Source organism: Hibiscus syriacus, unplaced genomic scaffold (genome assembly GCF_006381635.1).
Source record: "Hibiscus syriacus cultivar Baekdansim isolate YM2019G1 unplaced genomic scaffold, ASM638163v2 tig00112801_pilon, whole genome shotgun sequence".
Classification (NCBI taxonomy): domain Eukaryota; kingdom Viridiplantae; phylum Streptophyta; class Magnoliopsida; order Malvales; family Malvaceae; genus Hibiscus; species Hibiscus syriacus.
The window spans coordinates 274,070-299,853 of NW_024063404.1; the positions used below are offsets into that span (position 1 = coordinate 274,070).

The 25,784-nt window shown below is 36.1% G+C and overlaps 1 protein-coding gene and 3 pseudogenes across 1 annotated transcript; 1 reads left to right on the plus strand and 3 right to left on the minus strand.

The window, feature by feature from the left end:
• Positions 1-1,094: 1,094 nt before the first annotated feature.
• On the minus strand, positions 1,095-3,554 carry LOC120183699 (BTB/POZ domain-containing protein NPY1-like). Its single transcript, XM_039188353.1, has 4 exons — positions 3,508-3,554; positions 3,354-3,421; positions 2,078-3,267; positions 1,095-1,671 (listed from the first exon to the last, which is right to left on the minus strand). Exons 1-4 carry the CDS (start codon positions 3,552-3,554, stop codon positions 1,150-1,152), a joined length of 1,827 nt encoding a protein of 608 aa, XP_039044284.1. The 3' UTR covers positions 1,095-1,149.
• Positions 3,555-10,047: 6,493 nt separating this feature from the next.
• LOC120183700 lies at positions 10,048-13,361 on the minus strand (annotated as a pseudogene).
• Positions 13,362-13,431: 70 nt separating this feature from the next.
• Positions 13,432-16,388, plus strand: LOC120183701 (annotated as a pseudogene).
• Positions 16,389-16,671: 283 nt separating this feature from the next.
• LOC120183720 lies at positions 16,672-19,046 on the minus strand (annotated as a pseudogene).
• Positions 19,047-25,784: the final 6,738 nt, after the last annotated feature.

Consider the following 25,784-nt stretch of genomic DNA (forward strand, 5'->3'; position numbering starts at 1 on the left):
TCCCAAAGGAACACAATATGAAGGCACTTTCATGAACAAAATACACATAGTTACACTTGTGACACCTGACTAATATAACTTCTGAAAAGAGTAATGAAAAATAAGACCATTAACATACGTGCATCTCATGTCAGATTCAGTGAAATGAGACCAGCAGGGAACTTTATACCTGAGTAACAATGATCATTTGCAAATAAGAAGGTTAGTGATCTTGATGATGAATCCCATCCATGATAAACTGTACTTTATGATCTTTCATATACCGGAGTAAGAGATTTCCAGTCATTGTCTGCAGATTCGATATGTACATCTCGATTATTCGATATCCAAACTTCCGCATGGACGACGCCTGAAGCCCACCATTTATCAAGTAATAAAGTCACGCTCTCGGTTTGCTCTTCTCGAAGCAAGGCAGGAGGCTCTCTGGTGTAGTCGGGATACACTCCAGAGTGCTGTATCAACCTGATTTGATAAAGGAATGGAAAAATATGATCAAAACAGAAGAATTTTGGCAATACAAGTTTTAAAAGCATTACATATGCTACATATCCCAATATAACAGTTAGATTCCACAAATTGGTTTCATCAAAAAAGGATATTGAATCCACAAGACAACACCTGATATCGTCGATCAGCAGCATTTTCCAGGGCTATATACAGAAAAGCATATTGAATCCATTTCATCTTTCAAATTTCAGTAAGCTTACTTTTTTCATATTCAGTCGATCAAATTTTCTTTTCAGTGTTATAAAAAGAAAAAGAAAAAGAAAAAAAAGTAGTAGCTTTCTGCGAGAGAAGGGAAATTTCATGGATACCAAATTTTCTCACGTTTTCTTGCATTTTCAGGGAAGCCTAGCACTTTTTTATGAACCATGCATTTCGTGGTTAAAATTTACCATGTAAATCAACTTGTGTGTGTGTGTATCACAAGGAATGAAAAGTTATAAAGTTTAAAGGAAATGTAATCCTCCGATTAATACAGTTGGATAAGATGCTAAAAACGAAAGCATAAAAAATAAAAATCAAACTGATAACAAATTTTATGCAGCTTATCCCATTTTAGAATGCTTCACGTAAGGTAAGAACCTTCATCAACTGCAGCAAAATCCTAAAACTTTTTACACTTAAAATATTTTGAATCTTCTTCCCCTAGGATATAGAGTGTCTCCAGTCCCTGGAAGATGAACCCGAAGACTTGGTATCCCCTCGAACCATTGAAGTTGGGCTTTGCGAACTTGCAGATGTCTCAGAACTTCTGTTTTCCACATGCCCTTTACCGAATCCCCACAATTTGTCGTATATTTTTCTTGATCGAGATGGCAGCAGCTGCACATCGCTTTTACTGTTCTTGCTATTACTTTTGGCGAACCTACCATTTTTTTGGAATCCGTCCCTGTTTATCTTAACCCGACTCATCTGTTTATCGAGGGAGTTGCAATCTTCAGCTGCAGTCTTCTCCGATTCTTCATCGGTGTTGGTCGTGGAATGGGATGCACCACAAGGATTGTTGTTAAGAGCCCTAACCTGCTCAAAGAAGAGAACTTGTACTACGACCCGTAGTGGAAGTCTCTCATTCTGTGCAGCATGCATAGATGCATCCATTGTCAATTTCTTGACATCCATCAAGCCACACAAATTCTTTCTTTCGGCCTTCGTCAAGCTTGGATGCTCCTGCAGGCAAACAAACTTATTTGAACACTGTCCGACTGCATTCATGAAACGGTTTCAGGTTCTCATTATACGATCGGCACGCATTGTGTAAGAAAACAGTTAGGATTACAAATTTGGATCAAAATCCAACAGTGCAGTTAGGATTACGAAGTCATAACATTGGAAATTTTCCGAAGATGCAGATGCAGATGCTCTAATAGTTCATAGATGCTGTCACAGCTGCAGTACAAATAAACCCATACAATGATTGACGGAAGAGAGGACTAGAAGTACATTCTAAATATTAAAAAACACAAACTTTGTTTAGCATAAAAAAATATACTGAAAGCATTTATGCATATGATCGGATTTATAATTCTTGAACTTAAAAAGATAGATGAAATCGGCACGTAGTTGAAAAGCCTACCTTTAGGTACATGTCAATGGCTTTATATAGTCCGTCGTGAATTGGTCTAGCAAACTCAGGTATAGACCGAGACAAGTCAATGAAACTGGCAAGGGAAAGGTTTGGGTCACACGCAATTTCTTCAAGATACTCATCAATCAATTTACCAACACCCAACAAGGATCCATGCCCTAGAACAAAACCGGTACATCCCGTCTCATTCTTTGCAACATATAAATCTTGAATATGCATCATATACTGATTTGCAATAGATAGAACCATTTCAACATCATGTAATGTAGTTTGGGGAGGCCGTGCCGGGATTAATAAATCCTTTACAGAAGCTTCATGCAACTTTAAACTTATCCTTTTCAATAAATCTTCCTTTGAGGAATCATCCACCCCAACCAGGATGGCAACTTTCAACAGCTTCAACAAGAAACTACACAAACAGCCAACACCCATATCCGAAGGCAATAAACACACAACTGTTTCCACAAGTAATTTGTTCCTCCACGAGTGTACATCAGAAACCAAGGCATCGATAGAATCTGGCAACCATCTAAGAGAGTAAGTTTTCAGTGCCTCACCAAGAGCCACACCATCCATTCTTCCCTTTGATTTCACGGCAGTCAGGACTCGCTTGTAGAGATCAATGTCTAGCTCACATATATCTTCAACCCACCAATCATTCGGAACAGATAAAATCTCCTCTCTAAATTTCATACCCTCTTTAGCCACTTCGTCACACGCTGACAGGTTCCTGTTATAAGTGTAGGACCAAGTAACGTTTGCTGGATCCACTGAGGTTTTAGAAGCTATGGAATCAATGCATCTTCCAACGATCTTCAGGTTTTCGGACCATGGTAGAACAGATTTGGTGGTTTGTAGAACAATAATGGAATCTTTCCAGCTACGGAATATGCTAGAATTAAGAAATACTTCGATTTTAAAAATCAGATTACCTCGATCAACATCCTCAGTCATCCCTAGGCATTCAGCAGCACAACGTGCAGCCACGACATTGTAAGCATTTAAAGTAACGGTCATCCCATAGCAGAATTTAGCACAAATTTCAAATGCCTTTGGCCCACCCGGAAAATCAATCATATTAATCCCATCACAGCATTCTTCACTGGCTTTCAGCACTAGTTCTTGCAAGTGACGGCTCTTAGACAGTAGAGGGAACCGCAAAGCAACATAAAAATGGCCTTTGTAATTGACAATTATAATTAAGCAGCTGCTCTCCACGGGCAGAACTCTAGAAATTCATAAGTTTAGAAGGAATTAAGCATACCTTGTGAAGGTAGAATTAACTTCACCAACATTAATGATGACATCTGTTGGCAATCAGATGCGACATGCCTGCGTCAACCAAAAGTTTATGTTAACTCACAAGGGGGGGGGGGGAACTTAAACCTAAAGACATTAGAGAACATCAAAGACTTAACCTGTTCTTCCGGGGAAAAAAACATAAATGCACGGAAGCCGGATTCATCATAAAGATAATGACCTTGGAGAATTAAAAAGAACAAACCGACAGCCGCATTTGCCTCGTAGGCTCTAGTGAAAAAAATCAAAGGCTATTTTTCTCACTTGTCATATTATTTGTCAATGGACTTGAAACATCTCAACCAGCTTGGCGGCTTTTAGGTGTAAGTATTGACTTTCTCAAACATGAATAAGAATAGAAACAAACAAAAATGGTTGTCCCTTTTTTCCATATGTATGGGGTAAGGGGGAGGTAAGATAGTAGGCTACCCCCAACACCAGGTTGAGAACAGCTTCCGTTAGAGACCTCCGAATTATGAAATGCCCTCCGTGGGACTCGATCCCACGACCTCAAGGTTAAGAACCTTGTGCTCTACCAACTGAGCTGGATGGTCATTTCAAGAATAGAAACAAACAAGAAGCCTAGAAATGGCTTGAAAGCCTCAAAATCTCAGTTGTCAAGAAATTGCACTTTCATTAAAGATCAATTCAGGTTTATTAGCTTTCATTTGTTTACACATCTTTAGAAAAGGACTCTGGCCACAACTTTCTAGAAATACATTCAAATCGCATAGTCTTGTCCACAAGTAAACAAATTAAAAGGCTGCAATGCTGCTGACATTTCATTTTATGATGCCACTACACATTAGACTAAGATCCGTAAAAAGTTTCCATGCTAGAGCTCTCAGTCTACTTCAATTCCCATGTTTGAATCAGTTGTGTCATCTTAATCAGGTGTTATTAATCTGCTAGTCAAAGAATATTAGTGTGTGAATGATATGGTGTTCATTGCATGTGATATGGTGTTCATTGCTGCTGTAGGTGTAAAAAGTTGTATTTTTTTGGAGAAAAGAATTTATTCACGTTTTTAATAAAATTATAAAAAAGCTGATTTTAGTTGAAAATAACTTTGATCACTACAATATAAATTCTAAACGAGATTAATTATTACTCTTTCTTCAAAGTTCAAACTCTTATTATATAAAATAAAATTTGTGTATCGACAGAGTGGCTTTGATTATTTTTGACTACTTTTAGTTTTTATGCCGTTAAAGCACGCCATCCTGCGTTGCCCTCACTATCCTCTTTTATTTACTTCCTCTTGCCACCACCACCATCTGCTTCCACTTACGCGCTTCCTTTCTCCGTTTTTTTAATCATTTGACACGTAGCTTTGTCCTTTTGACTATTTTACACCATTTTTTTAGTACTACTAAATTTATTAAGTCAAACTAGTTAATATATTGAAAATAATAAAAAATTAGTCGTCAGATTTTTTTATTGTCTAGATGTTGAAAATTACAAACTTTTATTTGAAAATTACAAAATTTAACTAAATACATTTAATTACAAAACCAAATATAATCATATATATATATAAATGATCTAATTTTGATTTTTAAGTATACTTTACTTTCTTCTCAACACTACAAGGTAATTTTGATTTTTAAGTATATTTCACTTTCTTCTTAACAGTACATAATCCTAACCCGACCCGCCATCTCTATTCTCGTTTCGATCTCCAAACTGGGTCCAACTCGTAACCCATTCATCCCCTCCGGCGATAGGTTAATAACAGACGATACTAGAAAAGGCTTGACAGAAAAAGCGGCAGTCATGTATTGTGTCCGGCGAGCCTCGATTTTGTCGGAGGAAACGAACATGTGGTTGCAGGGCTGGTTTTTATTTTATTTTATATAATTTTATTTTAAAGATAAGACGTGGTTGAGAGTCTTAGGTTCTATCTCATTTTATTGCAGAGCTGATTTTTTATTTTATTTTATTTTATTTTATTTTATTTTATTGTAAATGTGGGAGTATTAGGGTCAGATTTTTTATTTTATTTTATATAATTTTATTTTATTTTATATAATTGTATTTTATTCTATCTTTTTTATTTTGTTGCGGAAATCTTGTTCTCATTTGACACATAAAAATGTCATTTTTTTTCTAAAAACAACTCAAACGGTGCTGAATTTTCTACATCGACGTCGTCTTTTTTCTCTAATGAGATAAAACAATCACATATTATAAATTTTTTTATTTTATTTACTACTATATATATTTTGCAAGAGAATATCATCATAAATGAAAATAAATTGAATTTTAGGTGTTTCGCTCTCACGAATATTTAAAAAATTTGGTGCAAAGCAAGGGACGCTCTCTTGGTTACGTCATAATAACTCAAAGATCATACACACATACAAGTGGTTTTTTGTATAAAGTCACACTTATGTGTGATCTTGTTGGTGAATATAAACCGAAGGAAACAAGTAAAAATTCTGCTACCTGAAAAAATTATTGTCCATTCTAATTGGTAGGAAAGTATTCAAGTATATATAATGGTTGGTTGATAAGTGTAATATGTGATGAACATAATCATCTTCCTGCACAACATATGGAGGGGCATCCATATGCAAGACGATTGTCTAAAGATGAATATCGATTGGTTGAAGATATGACAAAGAAGAATGTGCCGCCACGTAACATTCTATCGATATTAAAGTCGCAAAATGAAAATAATGTGTCAACACTTAAAGACATATATAATGCACAATATAAATTCACAAGTCCTTACAAGTTGGGAAAAATACGATGCAGGTAAAACATTACACATCTTTTTCTGTTTCCTTTATATTTTGATTTTTTTATTTTCAATTAAAGCGGCATTACCCGAAAGTTGTCTTTTGTCGATGACTCATCTACTTTGGATCACATATAAAGTGGCATTGCATCTGCATGGAAGACCCATATGTTAGTCGTTAGGAAGAGTTTCGTGAATATTATTTTCGTATTCCTGAAACTTTTGACATATCGAAGTAATTATGTAACATTCAATTTATTGTAATTCTAATTTATTTATCAATGAATGTTTTAATATTTGTTTTTTTATACATGTATGTATAATTAAATAAGTAAAAAAAAAACAAAAAATAAATAATAAATAATTATTATCATGTTGAAGAAATAAATAAAAAATATTTTAATAGAAAACTTTAATAATAAAAAAGACCTTAATAAAAAATTTTAATAAAAAATAAAAAGACATCTTTATTTCATAATGATAAAAAATTTTAATAAAAAAATAAAAAATATAATCATTATATTAATCTTTTATAGACACGTGGTAGTTTCTAAATGGATGTTTGGATATCTTGCTATCTTCTCCTGTCTTGCACTTCGTAAAAGAAGTAACCTATAAAAGCCAGAGGGTTTATATAGATTAATTTTTAAACTTTCATGTGGTACATGTGTGCTTTTTGTTCAGTGAAGGATAGTTTATAGTAAAACAACGGTGCTTAATAATTATTCATTTTTTTATTGTCTTTCAGGTTTCGCTTTGATTAATATGGACCGACTCAGGTTACACACTTAACTTTGGCGGATGAGTCTTCTAACGGAGTTTTTTGCATACATAATGACTCGAACCTGAAACATTGCTTAAACGATATCAAGCTAATTACTATTTGAATCAACTAATCTGCTGGTACTTAATAATTATTCATCAAACAAACCTAAACCAAATGTATAATTTTATATTCGACCATGTTGTTGGTAGTAAGATTTCAACCACTTTAGCCAACAAAAGTTGAATACTGTGAAGCGGCTTCCTTAATTTGTTTTAAGTGAGTGCATGTTACGGATTAGTACAACTTTTAAAATATAATTTCATGGTTGTTTTACCTTAAAATTATATACATATGAGACCAAATTTAAAACCTATTATTGTCTTAATTAAAAGAACTGAATTTTAAAGAAATTAAATAGGCTATTTAGGGGATAAATAACTCCTAGGATGAAATCAAATGAAAAACAATAATGAAATCAGCGTATGTATATTTGTTAAGTCATTAATTTTAAATTTAAAGATTGAAAGCTAGGGTCTAACTTGTTTAATAGTAGAGTATATAATAGGGATATAAGAAGTATTAATATAAAACTAATAGTATATTATAATTTGATTTATCGAATTTCAAAACTTAGAGAGATTTAAAATGTAATTGGACAAAAAATGAGGACTAAAACCTAATTTAAATAATTTCAAGACTAAAAGGACCTTTTGAGCAAAATGCCCCTTTTCACTCATTCGTCCTTTGCAGCTGCCGCATAATTATTAATATTATTGTGCTATTAGGGTGTGTTTGTTTGTACGGAATTGATTTTTTCTGAATTATTGTGTTTGTTTTACGTAATTCATTTTTTGAAAAATATTTTTTCGTGTTTGTTTCACGTAATTTTTTTTCCGGAATGTAATTCATTTTCTTAGTAGTGTTTTCTGTAAAATGACTTATGGATTCATTTTCCGTAAGTCATTTTTCAAATTTTTCACTTCAAAGAATAAATACTCAAAATAATTTTATTTTATGAATTTAATATTAATAAAATATTTTAATATCATTTTCATCAAAATATTATTTATTTATTAATATTTATAATAATATAATATTATATTTTTAATATTATATAAAATAATAAATTATATTATAATAATATAAGATATTATATTTTTATTTTAATAATATATAATAAAAAATTTATATATTTAATAATGAATAATATATTTATATTTAAATAATATTTTAATAAATATATTTAAAATATACTAATTAATATTTTTAAAATATAATATAACACTATTATTTTAATAAATGATTTATAATATTTATAATATTTTATTTCACTAAAATATACAAAAATTATTATTTTTAATAATAATTTTTTTTATGATAAATAATATTATTTATTGTATTTAATATTTATAATAAATAATTTTTAAAAAACTCTTCAACTAGTGGAAAAAAGGTTTAAATAATATCTTCCAAACATCATAAAACGTTTTTCAGATATTTTTCAGAAAAATGTAATTTATTTTACGGAAAACATTTTCCGAAAAACGTTTTCCAGAAATGTAATTCATTTTTCAGAATTCAAATTCCAGTAATTCAAATTCCAGTAATTCAAATTTCAATAATTTATTTTCCGAAAAATCAATTACACCCAAACAAACATACTCTAAATATTGTTTTACGTCAAATACTTAATTAATGGACACTGAAAGTGAAATAATAGCCTCTACTTTAGTTGCTTATGAAAAACATAATACGCGTCTTTAAAGTCAAAACACCCCTTCAACTCTCATTATTCTAACATTATATTAAAGCATGGCTTAATCAAATATAAACGAACCCTATTAATATAGATCTAATGTCTTTCCATATCTCGTGTGGTTCGACTTTACGATGTCCATTAATAGCAGCACCGTAGTTGTTACCCAAAGTAACGTTGTTTGGTCGACATTATTTCTTTATTAACCTAAGACATGATTATACGATAATATTTATATGAAAGACTCAATTCATTTGATAATAAACGCTCAAACACACTAATATAATGTGCTCCAACTTAAAACTTATAAGGATAACAATCATCACTTTAACCATTGAGATAACTTGGTTCGTCTTATTAATAAAGATTTATATTGATTTTATGAAATACCATTGTGGATACGAACAAGAGCGAGATTGGAATGAGTATGGAGATTTTGAAGTAATGGTGCAAGGCATGATGGAATAAGTGAGGAAGGGGAAAGGTGAGGGTCCTCCGATGGGAATGTGGAGGGACCACGTAGCTCTCTTAATGCCCAACCTGGTTGAGTGGGGGTTTTAGAATAAGTTTGAGTGATTTGTATGTTCTGTTGGTAGATTCTCTCCAGGTTTTATGCCCTTAAAGCTCGACATGATCCTACTAGCTACGTACCTACTCACCCCATTACATCAAACTTTGCCTCCTCTCCCCCTATATTTCTCCATACAAGGACTTCCATAAACGAGGAATACACTTAATTGGAAGATTATCCCACATGGATTAGGCATGTTAATACTAATTTTTTGATCCGATTCAATTTAATAAGATTAATTTTTTATAAGAAAATCGAGTTTTGGATTAGAGTGTGTGTTTAAATGTCCGGTTCAGTTAAGTTGTTCAAGTTTAGGAAAGAACACGCCCCCCAATAATTATGAAAATAATATTTTTGTTCCTATTTGGTTCTTCCCATCTTTGAACTGTAACTGACTGCTGTTTCCTGTGCCTGCAGAGGTCATGAGAGCAAAGAAGTATACGAAAACGAACGTAATATAGTTTATCAGCTTGGTTGGGCTTAAATGTGAACAGGCTGGGGTAAATATAATAACCTATTAGGATATACTCACTAAGATCACTCTAGAAAACTAAAATAAATTGAATAAAATATATTTATTCTAGTGTCTAAACTAATTGATAAATAACATGGCTTGATTTTGATCTCTGTCCGTCACCACATATTCTCAATTAAAAAAGAATGGATCACATAACTCTGCCTTGATGATTACCAAACTGTACATTTATTACTGAAATTGTCATTATCGAAATACAGATTCCCTGTTTAAGAAACAAAAAGGACATACATTCTTTCTTAATGTGCCATCAACTCAATTCCTGCTCTAAGCACAAACAGGTCTCAAAAATGGTCACTGCTACTATTCCTGACTGGCTTCTAGCTTCAATTCGGAGTCAATTGGTTTGGAATGGGAAGATTGCTCCTCTGAAGATAAGGCAGACATGAGTGGTTTCTTGAACTGCACCAGGATCATGGTCATATTGTCGCAGCCCTCCCGGTGGCTGTTGATGGTGCTGAACACTTGTCGAGTACCCTCTCACAAACAGTAGAAAGCTTGCTTTCCTGCATTGTATGCAAGACTTCATGCTAAGTGTACAATCATTAGAGAAACATGATAGAATGACAAACTCAATTGACCTATATACCAAGCTTGCCTAAACAGCATTCAAACATGGACTGATTGAATTTAGAAAGGCTTAAGTACATACGGAACGCAGTTGTTCGTGGATAAAATCTACTAGCTTCTGACTTGACATGCAATCCCAGAAATATAAAACCGAAACCGAAATGGCATTAGATACTAAATTCAAGATTGATATGATTTGGAGTCAACCAACAGAATATCTATAACTTATCAACAAAATAAAATTTTGAAAGTGAGATAATTCTGATATCATCTGACAAGAAAAGGCAGCGATACAATACCAAATTCCATCACATGCCAAGGAAGTCATCATCATCACATATCTCAACCTAATTGAAAATGGTACGATGTAGAAAGTTAGATACAACAAGCTCCAAGATTTTTAGGATCAAGTATCGTATATCAAAGCCAGACGGAACGATTAATAGTTATAGCGATGTGTCCACCTTGCTGGGAGATAGTATACTTCCGGTGTTTACATCAGGATTTGCAGTTACAATTTGCTTTTCAGCAGGTAAAAACTTATTCTGCTTGAACTCATATCACTGCAGGAAATGGAATCAATGGATTAAAACTGCATCTCTTTCTCTCTGCTATTTCTCTCCCATGATGAATAAAGTACCAGATATGCATGGATGCATACACTTTTTTTTTTTTTTTGAAGTGCATGGATGCATACACTTGATTGGAGACAATGGATGTATAAAAATGTTACAATTGGTTTAAGAAAAGAACAACACTTTCTGCCAAGTCGTATATGTCTCTATCTTTAGGAAATTCAACGACTGTAATGGCGAGTAGAATTAGAACTCTTTTGTTTCCATACATCAAGAAAGGAGGTAAATTACCTATAGTTCTTGCAAGATTCAGACAGCCATGATACGTCCTGCATGTATAAACCACCAGCTTTTAAATCCTTCTTTCTCTACCTCAAGATCAGGTTTGTGATCTCTAGAGAGATTGTATGCCTACAAAAGAAAAAGAATCAACAAATAAAGGGGGTTATTTATTCAGAAAGAAAGTATTCCCCATAGTTCAAAGTACAATAGCCATTTCATCCACATCTGCTTAATAGAACATTACCTGACCGTTTCTAGATATTACACCACGAATCACCAGCATTGGCAAAAGAAGTTGGATGTTTCTTAGAACTGAAACACAGGCTGTGCTCCCCGATGTTGGTCCAGAAAAGTCAGAGGAGGGCCCGATTACAGTTTTAACAAACACTGTAAATTATATACACAAATTGTTGCAATAATGAAACACTAAAGAAGAAAAGTAATGGATGAATACTTAATTTGTGCAATCACAGACAATCCAGAGGAAAGTGCAGACTAAGATGTTAAGTTTCAGAAACCCGCCATCTGGCTGCATTGATACACTGCATAAGCTAAGAGTTAACAAACACATCATGTTCTATTCTTCTTCCTTAGTCTTGGTTTACGTCATAGTTTGTAGCCAACACCAAAATTCTGTTCAGGATCTAGTTAAGGACAATAAAACGGATATATTTTTATAAGTACCTCCTCAAAAGCCCAATTATCAACTTTGTCATTACCGTTACCACTCTAGGAGACCATATCATCCTTCTATCATGCCAGTAAAATTGTTGAATTTATCCCCCAAAATGGCTAATTCTCTCCATCCTCTTTGTCCACGCATCCTCTCATCCATTCTGTACCAAAAGTAACTCAAGTTGGAAAGACAAAAACTGAACAATGGGAAGAGGCATTTTATCTTCGAAATGGGTTGGGGGGGAGCAAGATATTAGCAGCCCTAAACAGGTGGAGGAAAAAGGATTTACTATCACACTTCAAGTATCGAAAGAATGATAAATATACATTATTACTAGCTGTACTAAACACCAAGTCCCCAAATCATAGGAATTGCATTGTTAATTCCCATAATAAGGAACACACAGTGAAGAGTGAAAAATCAACATGAACTTGATCAATCAAATTAACCTTAAAAATGCTCTCTGAACTGATGTTCCTATCCCCAGCTGCAAATGCTTCATTCTTGGAACCTGCTGATGAAGATATTTGGCACAGAACTTGGCAACCACCTTACCTACAAGTTATGAGCCTGGATAAGTTGAAGAAACTTGAGCAGTGGTCTAATAGTAAGAGTAAGACAATCATATTAGGATCAAAATTAACTACAATTAAAAGTTCAGTTGATTCAAGTTCTAAAGGGGAAAAAAGAGCAAGTACATGATGGGAGGCAACAAAATTAAGTTCAGATAGTGTACAACAAAAGAAACCTGTAAATGGAACTGACCATCCAAGTCTTACCACCATGACCGTCATATACACCGAAGAACGAAGTAGAAACATCGAGATCAGGATATGCAGCATGCTAGCAAAACAAAAAATAATAGTAACTAAATGTATACGTGATATAACAAGAATGGAAATTTGCAAGAAATGCAAGATGATATAAACTACAATATCTATAAGACTATAAGCATCACACCATATTACAGATCAACAAGAATATAAACTTTAAACTTTCTCTTAAGAACTTCGATGGAAATTTAATATACCATCCGGCATCCCCATCATCACCCCAGTCAAGTTCCAATCTAGTAGAATAATGGGGTCCAAATGTTTCGGACATTGAAAATTAAAGGTGTCATTTGGTACTCACAGCATCTTCCATAGTTGCACGCATCCTTGCATGGATGCTATACTATCTAACCCTACTATTCTCACCATCTTCTGTTAGTTTTTTCAGTTTTGGGAGTGCTGAGATAAGCAAATATAGGTGATGAAAATGTTCATGTATAGCTTGTTCATGAATAGAGCTGATGGACAAGCTGCAAAATGAAATGGCAAGGTATTTTCCCAGAGCTTTTAAGTAGATATCTTAAGCTGTCTTTTTGTTCTAGTAAAATAGTACTAAAATTAATGTGAAGCATTCGTAAACAGTGATATCTAATTTCCAAGGGGGCTTTCTTTGATGTAAATTGTGTTTTTGATTTCCAAGGTTTAGTCAATGCTAAAATGCCCCATGTTTTGATCATTTTATGATTTAATGGTCATTGATTGGAGATATCTACTTTTCTGGACTTGATTTTTTTGGATGCTATGTTCTTACTCCATAGTTTCAGATATAATGGTCACTGCTTCTGAGGATGATCATCTCCGCCATGTGATAGATACAATGGCTCTTTATGTTCTTGATGGAGGATGTGACTTCGAACAGCTATTATGGAGAGGGGTCGTGGCAATCATCTATTCAACTTTTGTTTGAGCTAGGCTCAAAAGAACATACTTACTACGTTTGGAGACTGTATTCTTTCGCTCAGGTTCATTGTCTCAATGCATCTTCTTAATGTTGTCTCTGTGTCATAATCATTATGTGCTATTGTTTGGTTTATATGTGAATGAGGAAGGTAGTTGAAGAATTTCAATGTTTGTGGAAATGTAGGGTGATACTCTTCAAAGGTGACGGACAGCCTTTTATCATGATAACTGGTAGTGGAAGGTAATCATGTGCCCAACAGTTTTACCATTCATGAAATTCTTTTCAAGTGTGTTACAGCAGTATTTATGATGCATAGCTTTTACTTTTTTCTAGATGGATACCACCACCTTTGCCAGCGGCTAAAACATCTGGAGCATGAAAAGGCTCCTCTGCAATGTATGCTGCGGGAAGAAGCAGGGTACGCAGAGATAACTTATATTGTCCGGATTGTGTTCTTTTTTGTGTGTGTATGTGATTTGAGTGAATTAATAATCCTTTATTGTACAAATTTTACAGCGGTTGGACCTAGAAAGACACTACTGATCCACAAAAGGACGAATTTGAGGACATGTTACGAGCATGACATTGGAGAGGAGTCAGATAAAGGAAGCCATAGGCTTTGCTTTGGATAATGCTGATGCTGCTGGAGAGGTATTGCCTTTCTGCAGCACACCCTATTGACTTTCATGCTCTTTAAGTAGTCTTCTACTCACAAACTGTAATGTTTCCTTGCTGGTTCGTTGTTGTCTTTGAAGTAAGTGTCTATAATTGTTAAACATAATGATTTTTAAAGGGACAGGTAAACATCAAAAGTCTAGTATAGCATGTGATTATCTGCACAATCCTCTTTATCCTTCTGCAGTCTAAACCTTAAACAAAGTACGAGAAACATTAATTTGATGCACTTTCCCCCCTCTCTTGCCCTGCAGGTAGTTGAGGTCTTGATAATCTTTGACACTTAAAGAAACACCTATTCCAACAAAAGTTGCGAGGCTTATGCTTGTCTCTGACATCTTCATAATAGCAGTGCTCCTGTTAAAAATGCATCTGCTTACCATACCAAATTTGAAGCAACATTACCTGATATAATGGAGAGCTTTAATGATTTGTACCGCAGTGTGACAGGAAGGATCACTGCAGAAGCCCTAAAGGTAGGTATAATTTTAATCTTTTATCCAGTTTTCAATTTGCTTACTATTTCGTTGGTTTTTATGGGTGCTGCAAAAAATGAACCGGCTTGTGGCTGTGTGCATGTTTATTTATCTTTGTTCTTGGGTTATAAGGTGACCTTTTCTCATTCCTACAGGAACGGGTTCTGAAAGTGTTGCAAGCATGGTCGGATTGGTTTCTTTTTCAGATGCATATGTGAATGGACTGCGAGCCACTTTTCTTCGATCAGGAAACTCTGGTGTGGCCCCATTCCATTCTATTTGTGGTGGTGCACCAGAAATTGAAAAGAAGACTAGCACAGAAGATGCAATTGATGGCATTAAAGCTAATCAAGATACTGCATTGGCCATGGGAAAAGGTGCTGCTATGAAGGAGTTAATGGATCTCCCACTCGCTGAGTTGGAAAGACGCTGTTATAGTCGCTATTCTAGTGGTCAGGGAGAAATAATGGTTGCAAGACTATTAAGTCCGGAAGATGCCGAAAAGCAGAGGGATATGAACTAGATGAGAATTGAAGCAGCAATCGAGTCATAGTCGCTATTCTAGTGTCAGGGAGATGCAAATGTTGAAGCAGAAGCAGTGGGATGTCTGGACGGACTCGTTATGCAGAGGATGAGATTCCTTCACGGGCACGGCGCAAAGAGTCTGTACCTCTGGTTGAAACCCTTCCAATTCCACAACCTGAACTAGAACTGTTCAATAAGAAAGAGAAGCTCTAAGGGTCTGGGTTGAGCTATTCGTCTTCTGGAAGTGAGAATGTTGGTGATGGTCCTAGTAAAGCTGATAAATTGGAGTTTGGAACTGAAGTAAACGATTCAGTTCCATCTGAAAGTGTAATGAATGAAAACAGAGGTATTCTAATTTTTGAATTATAAATTTATTTCTTAATGGTACAGAAAACAAAACAAAACATTCTTTGCAACTTCATTTGCTCATGCAGTCTTTAACGCTGCTTTTACATGTATAAATACCGTAGGCAAAAGTTGAGGTGACTGGAGGTTGCTCTTATTGAGTACCGAGAATCCCTTGAGGAACAAGGAATTAAAATGCCAAGGATATGAGAAAAGGGTTGCAGTTATCGGAAAAGGCTATAATCTGAATTTGATTTATCAGATTCCGTTGAAAATATTCAGGAAGAAGTAAGTTATTTTGCTGGTTCACAAGATACATACCTGTAAAGACGTGTAATTGTGCCTTTCAAAATTGAATGCATATAGTAATGCTATTTTATACGTTATGGGAATCGCACGAAGAACATCGAGAGAGAGGAGAGATAGGCGGGATGATGTGCACGACTCTTCAAGAAAATGACATCAAGTCTAAGCCAAAGTGAAAGCCCTCCAAGGAAACCATCAAACAGAAGCAGGGATAGGGTAAATGATTCCGAAAAGGACCGTGAAAGGCACAGAGAAAGGTATCATAATGTACAAAATGAAAGAGCTAGAGATAGGGAGCGGGACCATTGGGAAAACAGTGGAAGCAGAGAAAGGGATGACCATGACAAAGGTAGAGAAAGATATAGGGATAGCAGAAGGCGAGTGAAATGAGAAAGTGATGGCCTGCCTTATTATCATGCAAAGCTTTAGCATGTTATGAGATGAGATGTGTCAATTCGTCTCGGATGCTTAAGCAGCATCTGTCAAGGAAATTGGTTACAAACAGTGGTAGAAATGCTTGGACATCTGGGGACTGCCCATGAGAATAAAATCTGGTTCTTGTTTGAACCATTTTATAATTAAATGCATCTCTTTGAAGATTTTGGTGGTTTGCTTTTAACAAAATCAAGTTAATTGCCTAAAATGTAATTGCTGGCACTATTCCCTCGATGTTTAGAAAGCAATTTAAACCTTAGTGATAGTGTATAATCTCATGACTGAAAAAATATCCTAGTTTCAAGAAATTATATGATTGGACCGTATAAAGAATGTTATTCGGCTCCCTATCCCTAAGATGTATGTGCCCCACTTGCATAGAGACTGTAAAAGAGTAGTATTCAGCGAATTTGATTGATGAGAATGATTATGGTAAACCATTATTTTATCTACCATCAACGCTGTTAAAAAGAGAGACCAACTCGATGTTCTTCGATTCTTCGGCTTCAGTTTCCTTCTCATCTCTGCTACTCCACATTTCAGTAGGAATAATGGAAGAACTGGGTCTCCTGGGTACCAAAAACAGAATCCCAAGTGGCGAAAGCCTCAATATGTTTCGAATCAAAATCGCTAGCCATAGATTCTCGAACTTCATACGAGTAACATTCAGCAAGTGAAGCAGCAAACCACCTCCCCAAGAAGATGAGAGGAGTCCGACATTGTCAATGGACATCGCAAGGCAAAGAAGGTGCCTTCAATGCCTAAAGGACAAAGCTTTGCAGTCAATACAAGAAGGGCATCCATTTGAGTCGCCAAATCATTTGAGTTGCAGCTTCACCGATCACGACGAATATATGATCCGGTATCCCAAATTTCAAGTTTATTCGCAGCACCAGCATCAAATCTAGCATCCCGGTTAAACCATAGAATAGCTGAATCCAGAAAAGCAAGTCTCTGAAAGGCTCATCTTTCAGCTTGTTTTGGTAAAGTACTGCCCCAAGATGGCACCAACTGCACCAATTGAGAAAATGTAACCTATACTCTCCTGCATTATATGAAACATAGTCCGAAAGCATCAATAACGCACTTGTGTGCCTTTGACAATAAAGGATACTAGTGCAGAATCATATACCTGAGAGAACAAAGGGCCGTCTTTCGAGTCGGTGTACCAATAGAACAATCCCTCGTTTATATTCAAGCTTAGTGCAAAGGATAAATACATGTATAAACATGGCCTCCAACCTGGGGGCATTTCAATGTCGTCCACATAGCCTTACCAGCCTCAATGAATTTCTGGCTTATCTGAGTCAAGAAAATGGTTTATGATATGTACATCATACAAGATTCAATGAAAACGAGCTGAAGAATACCTCTTTGTAGGCAAAGTTGGGAACATGAGGCTCAGAGAGAACAAACCCAACCGAAAACACGAGGGCTGACGGGATAGTCAACAACCCGAACACACCCTGCACATGAAGAAGGAAGAAGCCATTAACATATTTTAAAGAAAATTTGTGGAAACCGACTATTGGGTTAAACAACAGAAACCTTAGGACCAATAAGGTGAACAAAAGACCACTAAAGGAGAATCCGACCAGAGCTCCAATAGCAGACATCAATGTACACAAGCTCTGCATGTCGGCAGCAAGGGAAGGGTGACTAATGCTGTTTTGTGCAACACATGCATCGACAGTCACATCTGCTATAGCTACACCAGCACTTCCTGCTGTCAACGCTAACAGGGCAAATACCAGATGCAGTTTGCTGTGCAACGATATCAAAAGCATGGAGACCAAACCCAGCAACCCTGAAATATGAGGATAATAATTTTTTGCATATTGAGACAATGAAACTATTGGCTGCTTATAACAACCCTCGACGAAAAAAATTGGCTCCTAAACGCCCTGATTCTTCTTTCCAATCAAGAATTAAGTAGAGAAATCAAAGCATAATTACTTCCATTGTGGCAAAGATATAATGACATAATTATATGTAAGTTGATAAATCTATACAAGCTGTAGTTTTGCAAAAGAAAAGATCTGGGTTGCCTAAACTTTACCAGACAATGGAAACATACGAAAGAGAGAAAGGTAGAAGATGTAAATTTACCAGATAGAATGAAATAGGGGCGCCTTCTATAACCCCTAATGGAGACAACATCTGTGAGAAGTCCCCAAAGAGGCTTCACAATCCAAGGAATAGAAATAATCCCAGAGTAAACCTGCGATTCCGAAGGCTGTACCTTTTGAACATCCTTCATGTAATACTCGGTGCCGACTCGAGCAAGTGCCCCACCTAATCCCTGACTTATCCCATATACAGATACAACCCCAAATACGAAGCTCCAATGTGTTTCCGTTGCAAGCATTCTAAGCCAATTAATTGGACCCCAGATACAGTAACACAACCCTTTGGCTCCATTATCTTCTTCTCCCACACCTTTCTCAACGCCTCCAAGATTTCCTTCCTCCACCATAGCTGTGAACCAAAAGCAACAGTATTGATCCAGGTCAACTCAGTTTCTTTGACATGAATCTTGTGAATTTGATAAGATAAAAAAAGAAGATGGAGCTTCGGGTCAACCCAGTTTATTGGAGACGATCTTGTGAAACATAGAGCTTTTGATAAGATGGGAAACCGAGTATATATATAAATCAGAGTTTCCTAAAGTGAGCTTCTTTTAGATCTTCGAAACTTAAAAACAAAGATGTCTGAAAGGGGTTACAGTTTTTCAGCTGACCTTTATATCTACTTCAAACAACTTGATAATAATCGGACAAGGCCGACATCGATGGCGCCATTGGAGAAATATCTGTCTTAACTGTACATGATTTATTTATTAATCACATTTTCATGGTTTCGAAAGGAAACCGTCGTGGCAGGTCCCAATTGGTCCCTCATACTTGGTAGTTGACATGATGTAATATACCATAGACCTAGATCTAGTTAAAGCTACCCTTTTGTTAATTGTACCCAATGGCCATGTCTGAAACTTCATTATCGAAAAAGAACAAGCTCATTCATGCCTGCCTTCGTCCGATGTTCCTGTACGTCGGAATATAAGAAAAATACTGAAACTCCAAAAAGCAGATACAGCCACATGTTTTTACGATTTATCCGTATTGATATTAACTTAATTACATCAGCCAAATTTTATATGATTTTTTTAGTTGAAATTGCATTTAAATAATGACAGTTTCAATAAGTTTAATTTCATCTCTCTATTAAATCTACAAAATGAATAATCTGTTTTAATTTGTCAAAATTTGAGTCAATAATAAACTGCTAATTTGTTGCATACAGACCGGAAGTTTTGCATTCTTTGGTGAAAAAAGTTGGAAAAGTGAGGGGCATTAGTCGCCATTCCAACTTCACAAATCTGCAAGGCCACATGGCATAGCAACGTAAGGACTGCCCCAACCCGTAAGGAGGCTTAGACAACTGAATTAGTGCACTGAGAGTAAAGCAAAAGACTCCAAATTGTTGAGCAATTTAAGAGCTTTTATTTTGGGTCACATATGGCTAAACAATCCTCAAGTATATACCTGAGTTGAACCACAAACTAAGCATAAGGGGTCATTTGCAAGGCCCCTTTTATGTCGTTCTTCATAGGCGAGGAAGCAATTCTCCATGGTCAACCATAGAAAGAAACAAATTCGACAACAACACATGAACCTTCTAGATGAGGCGTCATTTGTTATCATGTTGATCATATTTGACCTCATACGATAAATAGGATTGAGTTTAAATGAGCTTCATGTATGTAATTAATATCACTTATATTTGTCAAGTTTGACTCTATTCAAAAGTTTCAAATTGGTCTTCACTTAGACCGTTAAACAAACAAGCGACACTGACACCCAAAGAAACACATTTCTAACAAGAGAAAATTGATACCAACGTGATGAGTTGCATACTCTCTTACATTTTTAAGATTAGATTGCCTTCCAATAATCAATGCAAATCCGGTTTGTTTTATGCAAAGCTAAGCATGAATGCAGCTCCCACTTCTTGCAAATGCCCTATATCAAATTTTGAGCTATGCAAAATAATTACAGTATTGAATTCATAAAATGTACTTATTAAGAGTACATTTTTGTCTACATAAACAATGGTTTTTCTACATTTTGACAATTTCAATCAATATGTAACAAGTTGTTTCTTTTCTCTTTTATGAGTATGTAAGATTGTACAATGACATGAACAGAAAACCCAAAACATACATTCCGTGGTGTGCCATGCTATTCATAGGGGCATAGAAAACAAAATTTACTGGCTGTTTTGCAGCCTAAAACAAGCTTTGGACGCACACAATTAGAGAACCATATACCGAATTCTCCATAACTTAAAAATCAGAGATGCATCCAATACCAACCACCAATATCTTGCTCGTGAAATATCACTTAAACCGAAAAATTTAAGAAAATACACAAAAACCCAAACAGATGATTTGAAATTATAATTAGATACATGATTTGAAAGAAGGAAAAATTATAGTTTAAGGGTTTAATGCTCAATCGAGTCAAAAAGATGCATTTTTGGTGTGAACAGCTATAGGCCCAAATGAACCCTTCCATTTGGCCCATCTTGCATAGGCTATTTTAAGGGAGCATCGAATTGTTCCTTAACAATTTCACTAATTAGTATTGTAGTTAACATCTGTTAAGCTCTTGATTTTCAGTAATAAAAAACTGTCCCCTAATGACTGGAGAATAGGAAACAAGGAGTTACTAAATCAAACCTTGGCCTAATCTAATAAGCTGTGTGTTAAATCAAAGGGTAGTTAATTATTATCATGCTTACCTCTCTATTAGTTACAATCAAATCAAAACCAAACCCCAAAAAAAATAATCATTGTTCTATAGGTAAGACGGAACTCTTATATATATATTTTAAATGCATGACGAGCAAAGTGAAAGCGTGCTCCTGTTTGATTTCTGTGATCAAGGACTATCCCACTATTTTGAAAGCTCTATTTCTTCCGGCCCACTAACTTAGGTAGCATTAGATTTTTTAAGGACAATAATGGTGTTCTTTTAATGAAAGATCATGATATAAAGAGGGCTTGGAGTAGTTACTTCTATGACTTATTTAATGACAGTGTCTCTCCCTGTAGAGGTAGTACGTTGATAGGTCAGTCGATCATCATACTACGGCCAATGACTGCCCTACTTGTACGGTTGGGAGTGAGGAAGTCAAAATGGCTCTTAGAAAGATGGGGAGGGACAAAGCTGTTGGTCCAGATCAAATTCCTATCACTGTGTGGCTGGCCCTAGGAGAAGAGGGAGTAAAGTGGTTGACCAACATCTCTAATATTATTTAGAGACTGCTAAGATGCCAGAGGAGTGGAGAGAGTCTACGGTGATACCAATCTATAAGAATAAAGGAGATCCCCAACGTTGTGGTAATTATTGAGGTATTAAACTACTCAGTCATACCATGAAGATATGGGAAATGGTGATAAAGGCTAGGTTGAGACAGGTTACTACGGTTTTAGAAAACCAATTTGGCTTTATGCCAAGTAGGTCTACTACGGAGGCGATTCATCTACTTCGAGCTTATGGAGAAATATAGGGAAAAAATAGAGATCTTCACATGGCATTCATTGACCTTGAGAAGGCGTATGATACCGTTCCCCACAATACGATCTGGAAGATCTTGGAAACGAGACGGATCCCAACTGCTTATATCCGGGCGATTCATGATATGTATTATCGATCTACTACATATGTCAGGACTACAGTTGGGGACACAGAGGCTTTCCCAGTAGAAATCGGACTCCATCAGGGGTCGGCTCTTAGCCCTTACATCTTCGCCTTGATTATGGACGCCATCTATTGTGCGACACCAGACGGTGTTCCATGGTGTATGCTTTTCGCTGACAACATTGTCCTAGTTATTGAAACAAAAACTGAGCTGAATAGTAGACTGGATAACTGGAAGAAAAAGGTCTAAGGATCAATATTGAAAAGACAGAGTATTTATGTTCAAACTTCAGTGGGAACCAAAACGATGAAGATGTAGACGTATGCATCGAAGGACACGTTCTCCCCTCTAAGGATTGTTTTAAGTATTTAGGGTCTATGATACATAAAAATGGGGGTGTAGATGATGATGTAACGCACCGTATAAAGGCGGGATGGCTAAAGTGGAGGGCAGCTACAGGAGTTTTGTGTGACAAGAAGGTGCCTCTAAAACTTAAGAGAAAATTTTATAGAGTTGCAATAAGACCAGCGCTGATGTTGTTAGGAAATAAACCCGAGTACAAGTAATTTCCTATAACCAGATTAGTGAGAATGCGAAATAAAGCGGAAAAATAATACCCGAAATTGATAACGGAGTTCAGCCAATTGTGCTTACATCTCCGGACTGCTGCAGATCTTTTACTAAGAGAGAAAATTTACAGGTGTTTACAAACACTCACTACTCAAAAGAAAGCTCTCTAGTATTGGGAGAAAGAAATGATTTTTGGGATGGTTTTGAAGCTAAATGAGCTAGGGTATTTATAGTTGAAACTTAGGGACTAATCTTTGAAAATACCCTACAGTGCAATGACTAAAGTGAATTTACCCATTCCTATTTTCAACAAACATTTACTAAACTTTGAAAACCATTTTCAAAGTTGGTTGCCAACCTTTGGACTTTTAACAATCTCCCACTTGAAGACTGATTTTAATCTGTCTTCACACCTCGATCGATGCAGCAGCATTTCTAGTCTTGTTATTCTTGCATGCCAACTGAAGCTGAACACAACTTCAGTTTGTCCGTGGTCACCGTCTTTGTCAACATGTCTGCCATTTTTGAGCTCCACTGATCTTTTCAAGTTTCAAAATCTCATCTTCTAGAAGAGATCGGATAAAATGATATCGCAATTGTATGTGCTTTCTCCTGGAATGAAAGACAGATTCTTTGCTAGATGTATAACACTTTGACTGTTGCAATACAAGACATTGTTTTCTTGTTTCTTGCCTAACTCTTCCAAGAAACTTTGGAGTCAAACCATCTCCTTGCTGGCTTCCGTAACAATGATATTTGCTTCAGTTGTGGAGAAAGCATCTATCTTCTGTAGTTGAGAAACCCACTCACTGCGGTTCCTCCTAGAGTATAGACATAACCTGTAGTGCTCATTCTAATGTCAACATTTTCGGCTAAGTCAGCATCTACATAGACTATCAGTATCATATCTCTACCTTTGAAACAAAGTGCTTTGTTTGTGGTACCCCGCAGATATCTAAGGATCCATTTGACTGCTTCCCAGTGTACCTTGCCCGGATTATTCATGTACCTGCTAACAACTCCCACTGCTTGAGCAATATCTGATCTGGTACAAACCATGGCATACATCAGATTTCCAATTGCTGAGGCATACGACACCTTCATCATGTGTGCACGTTCTTCATCCGTCTTTGGTGACTGTTCTTTGGAGAGTCTGAAATGAACACCTAAAGGTGTACTTACTGGTTTAGCATATTGCATGTTGAACCTGGAGAGTACTTTGTTGATGTACTCAGCCTGTGATAATATCAAAGTCCCTGACTTTGTGTCTCTCTTGATCTTCATCCCAAGATCTACTTTGCAGCGCCCAGATCTTTCATAGCAAACTGCTTTGACAATTCTTACTTCAAGTGTATAATCTCTTGCATGTCTGAGACTGCAACGAGCATGTCATCAACATACAACAATAAAATAATGAAACTGTTGTCGAACCTCTTGATGTAGCAACAATGATCTGCTTGGCATCTGGTAAAACAATTGCTACTCATGAAGCTGTCAAACTTCTTGTACCACTGTCTAGGAGCTTGTTTTAAACCATACAAGCTCTTCTTCAACCTGTATACCAGGTTTTTCTTGTATGCATCTATGAAGCCTTCTGGCTGCCTCATATAGATTTCTTCCTCCAAATCACCATGAAGAAAAGCTGTCTTTACATCTAACTGCTCAAGATGTAGATTTTCTGCAGCTACAATTTTCAACACTAGTCTGATAGTAGACAGTTTCACGACTTGAGAGAAAATTTCATTGTAGTCAATACCTTCTTTTTGCTGAAAACCTTTGACAACCAATCTCGCTTTGTAGCGTTTTCTCCCATCGTGCTCTTCCTTGATCCTGTAAATCCACTTGTTGTGAAGCGCTTTCATGCCTGGTGGTAATTCAACTAATTCCACGTCTGATTTGACATAAGTGAGTCCATCTCATCTTTCATGGAAGACTCCCACTGACTGAATCCTCCACTTGCATTGCTTCATCATAGCACTCTGGTTCACCATTGTCAGTCAGCAACAAGTAGTGCAAAGAAGAAGAATAATGTTGGGTTGGTTTAGGAATTCTGGAGGAGCATCTTAGTTCTGGTGTGCCTGGTTCTTCTTGAACTGCTTCAGGACTAATTTGAACATCATTTCCAGAAATCTCCTCGAACTCAGCAAATTCCTTTGTTTCAGCTTCGGTATTTGAGCTACTTGATTCTATGGTTGATCTGTCTTTGTACATCACATTCTCATTGAAAATGACATCTCTGTTTCTGATGATCTTTCGATTTTCATAGTCCCAAAACCGGTAACCGAACTCATCACCGCCATAACCAACAAAGGCACATTTGTTGGACTTAGCATCAAGTTTACTTCTTTCAGCAGAGTCTATGTGTACATAAGAAATACAACCAAACACTCTTAAGTGTGAAAGGTTTATTTCTTTCTTGCTCCAAACTTCCTCTGGTATTCTGCCATTCAAAGGAACTGAGGGCCCACGGTTGATTAAGTAAGTTGCAGTGTTGATAGCTTCAGCCCATAGAAATTTGGGCAATCTGGCATATATCCTCATGCTTCTGGCACATTCATGCGCTCTGCTACGCCATTCTGTTGCGGTGTCATGGGAACCGTTGTCTCCATCTTAATCCCATTATTTACGCAGAATCTCTGAATCTACGATTTCTGTACTCTCCTATATTGTCAGACCTCAACCGTTTGACTTTCAGACCAGTCTCATTTTCCACCATGGCCTTTTATTTTCTGAAGGTATCAAAGACTTCTGATTTCTTCTTCATAAAATAAACCCACACTTTTCTTGTAGAATAATTGATGAAGGTGACATAATATAATGAGCCTGCAAGAGATGAAACTGGAGATGGTCCCCATACATCAGTATAAACCAACTCTAACTTTTCAGCCTTGGGTGTCTTACCAATCTTTGCAAAGCTGACTTTCTTTTGTTTACCAAAGATGCAATCCTCGCATAGTCCGACATCTACATTCTTTAGATCCGGTAGCTTCCCTTTTGACAAAAAGTGTCTTCATCCCTTTCTCGCTCATATGGCCAAGCCTTTGGTGCTATAGGTTTGATTTTCCATCAGCATCTGCTACTGCAATAATATTCTCTAAATTTGAGGTTATATAGAGAGTACCAATTTCTTACCACGAGCAATGACGAGTG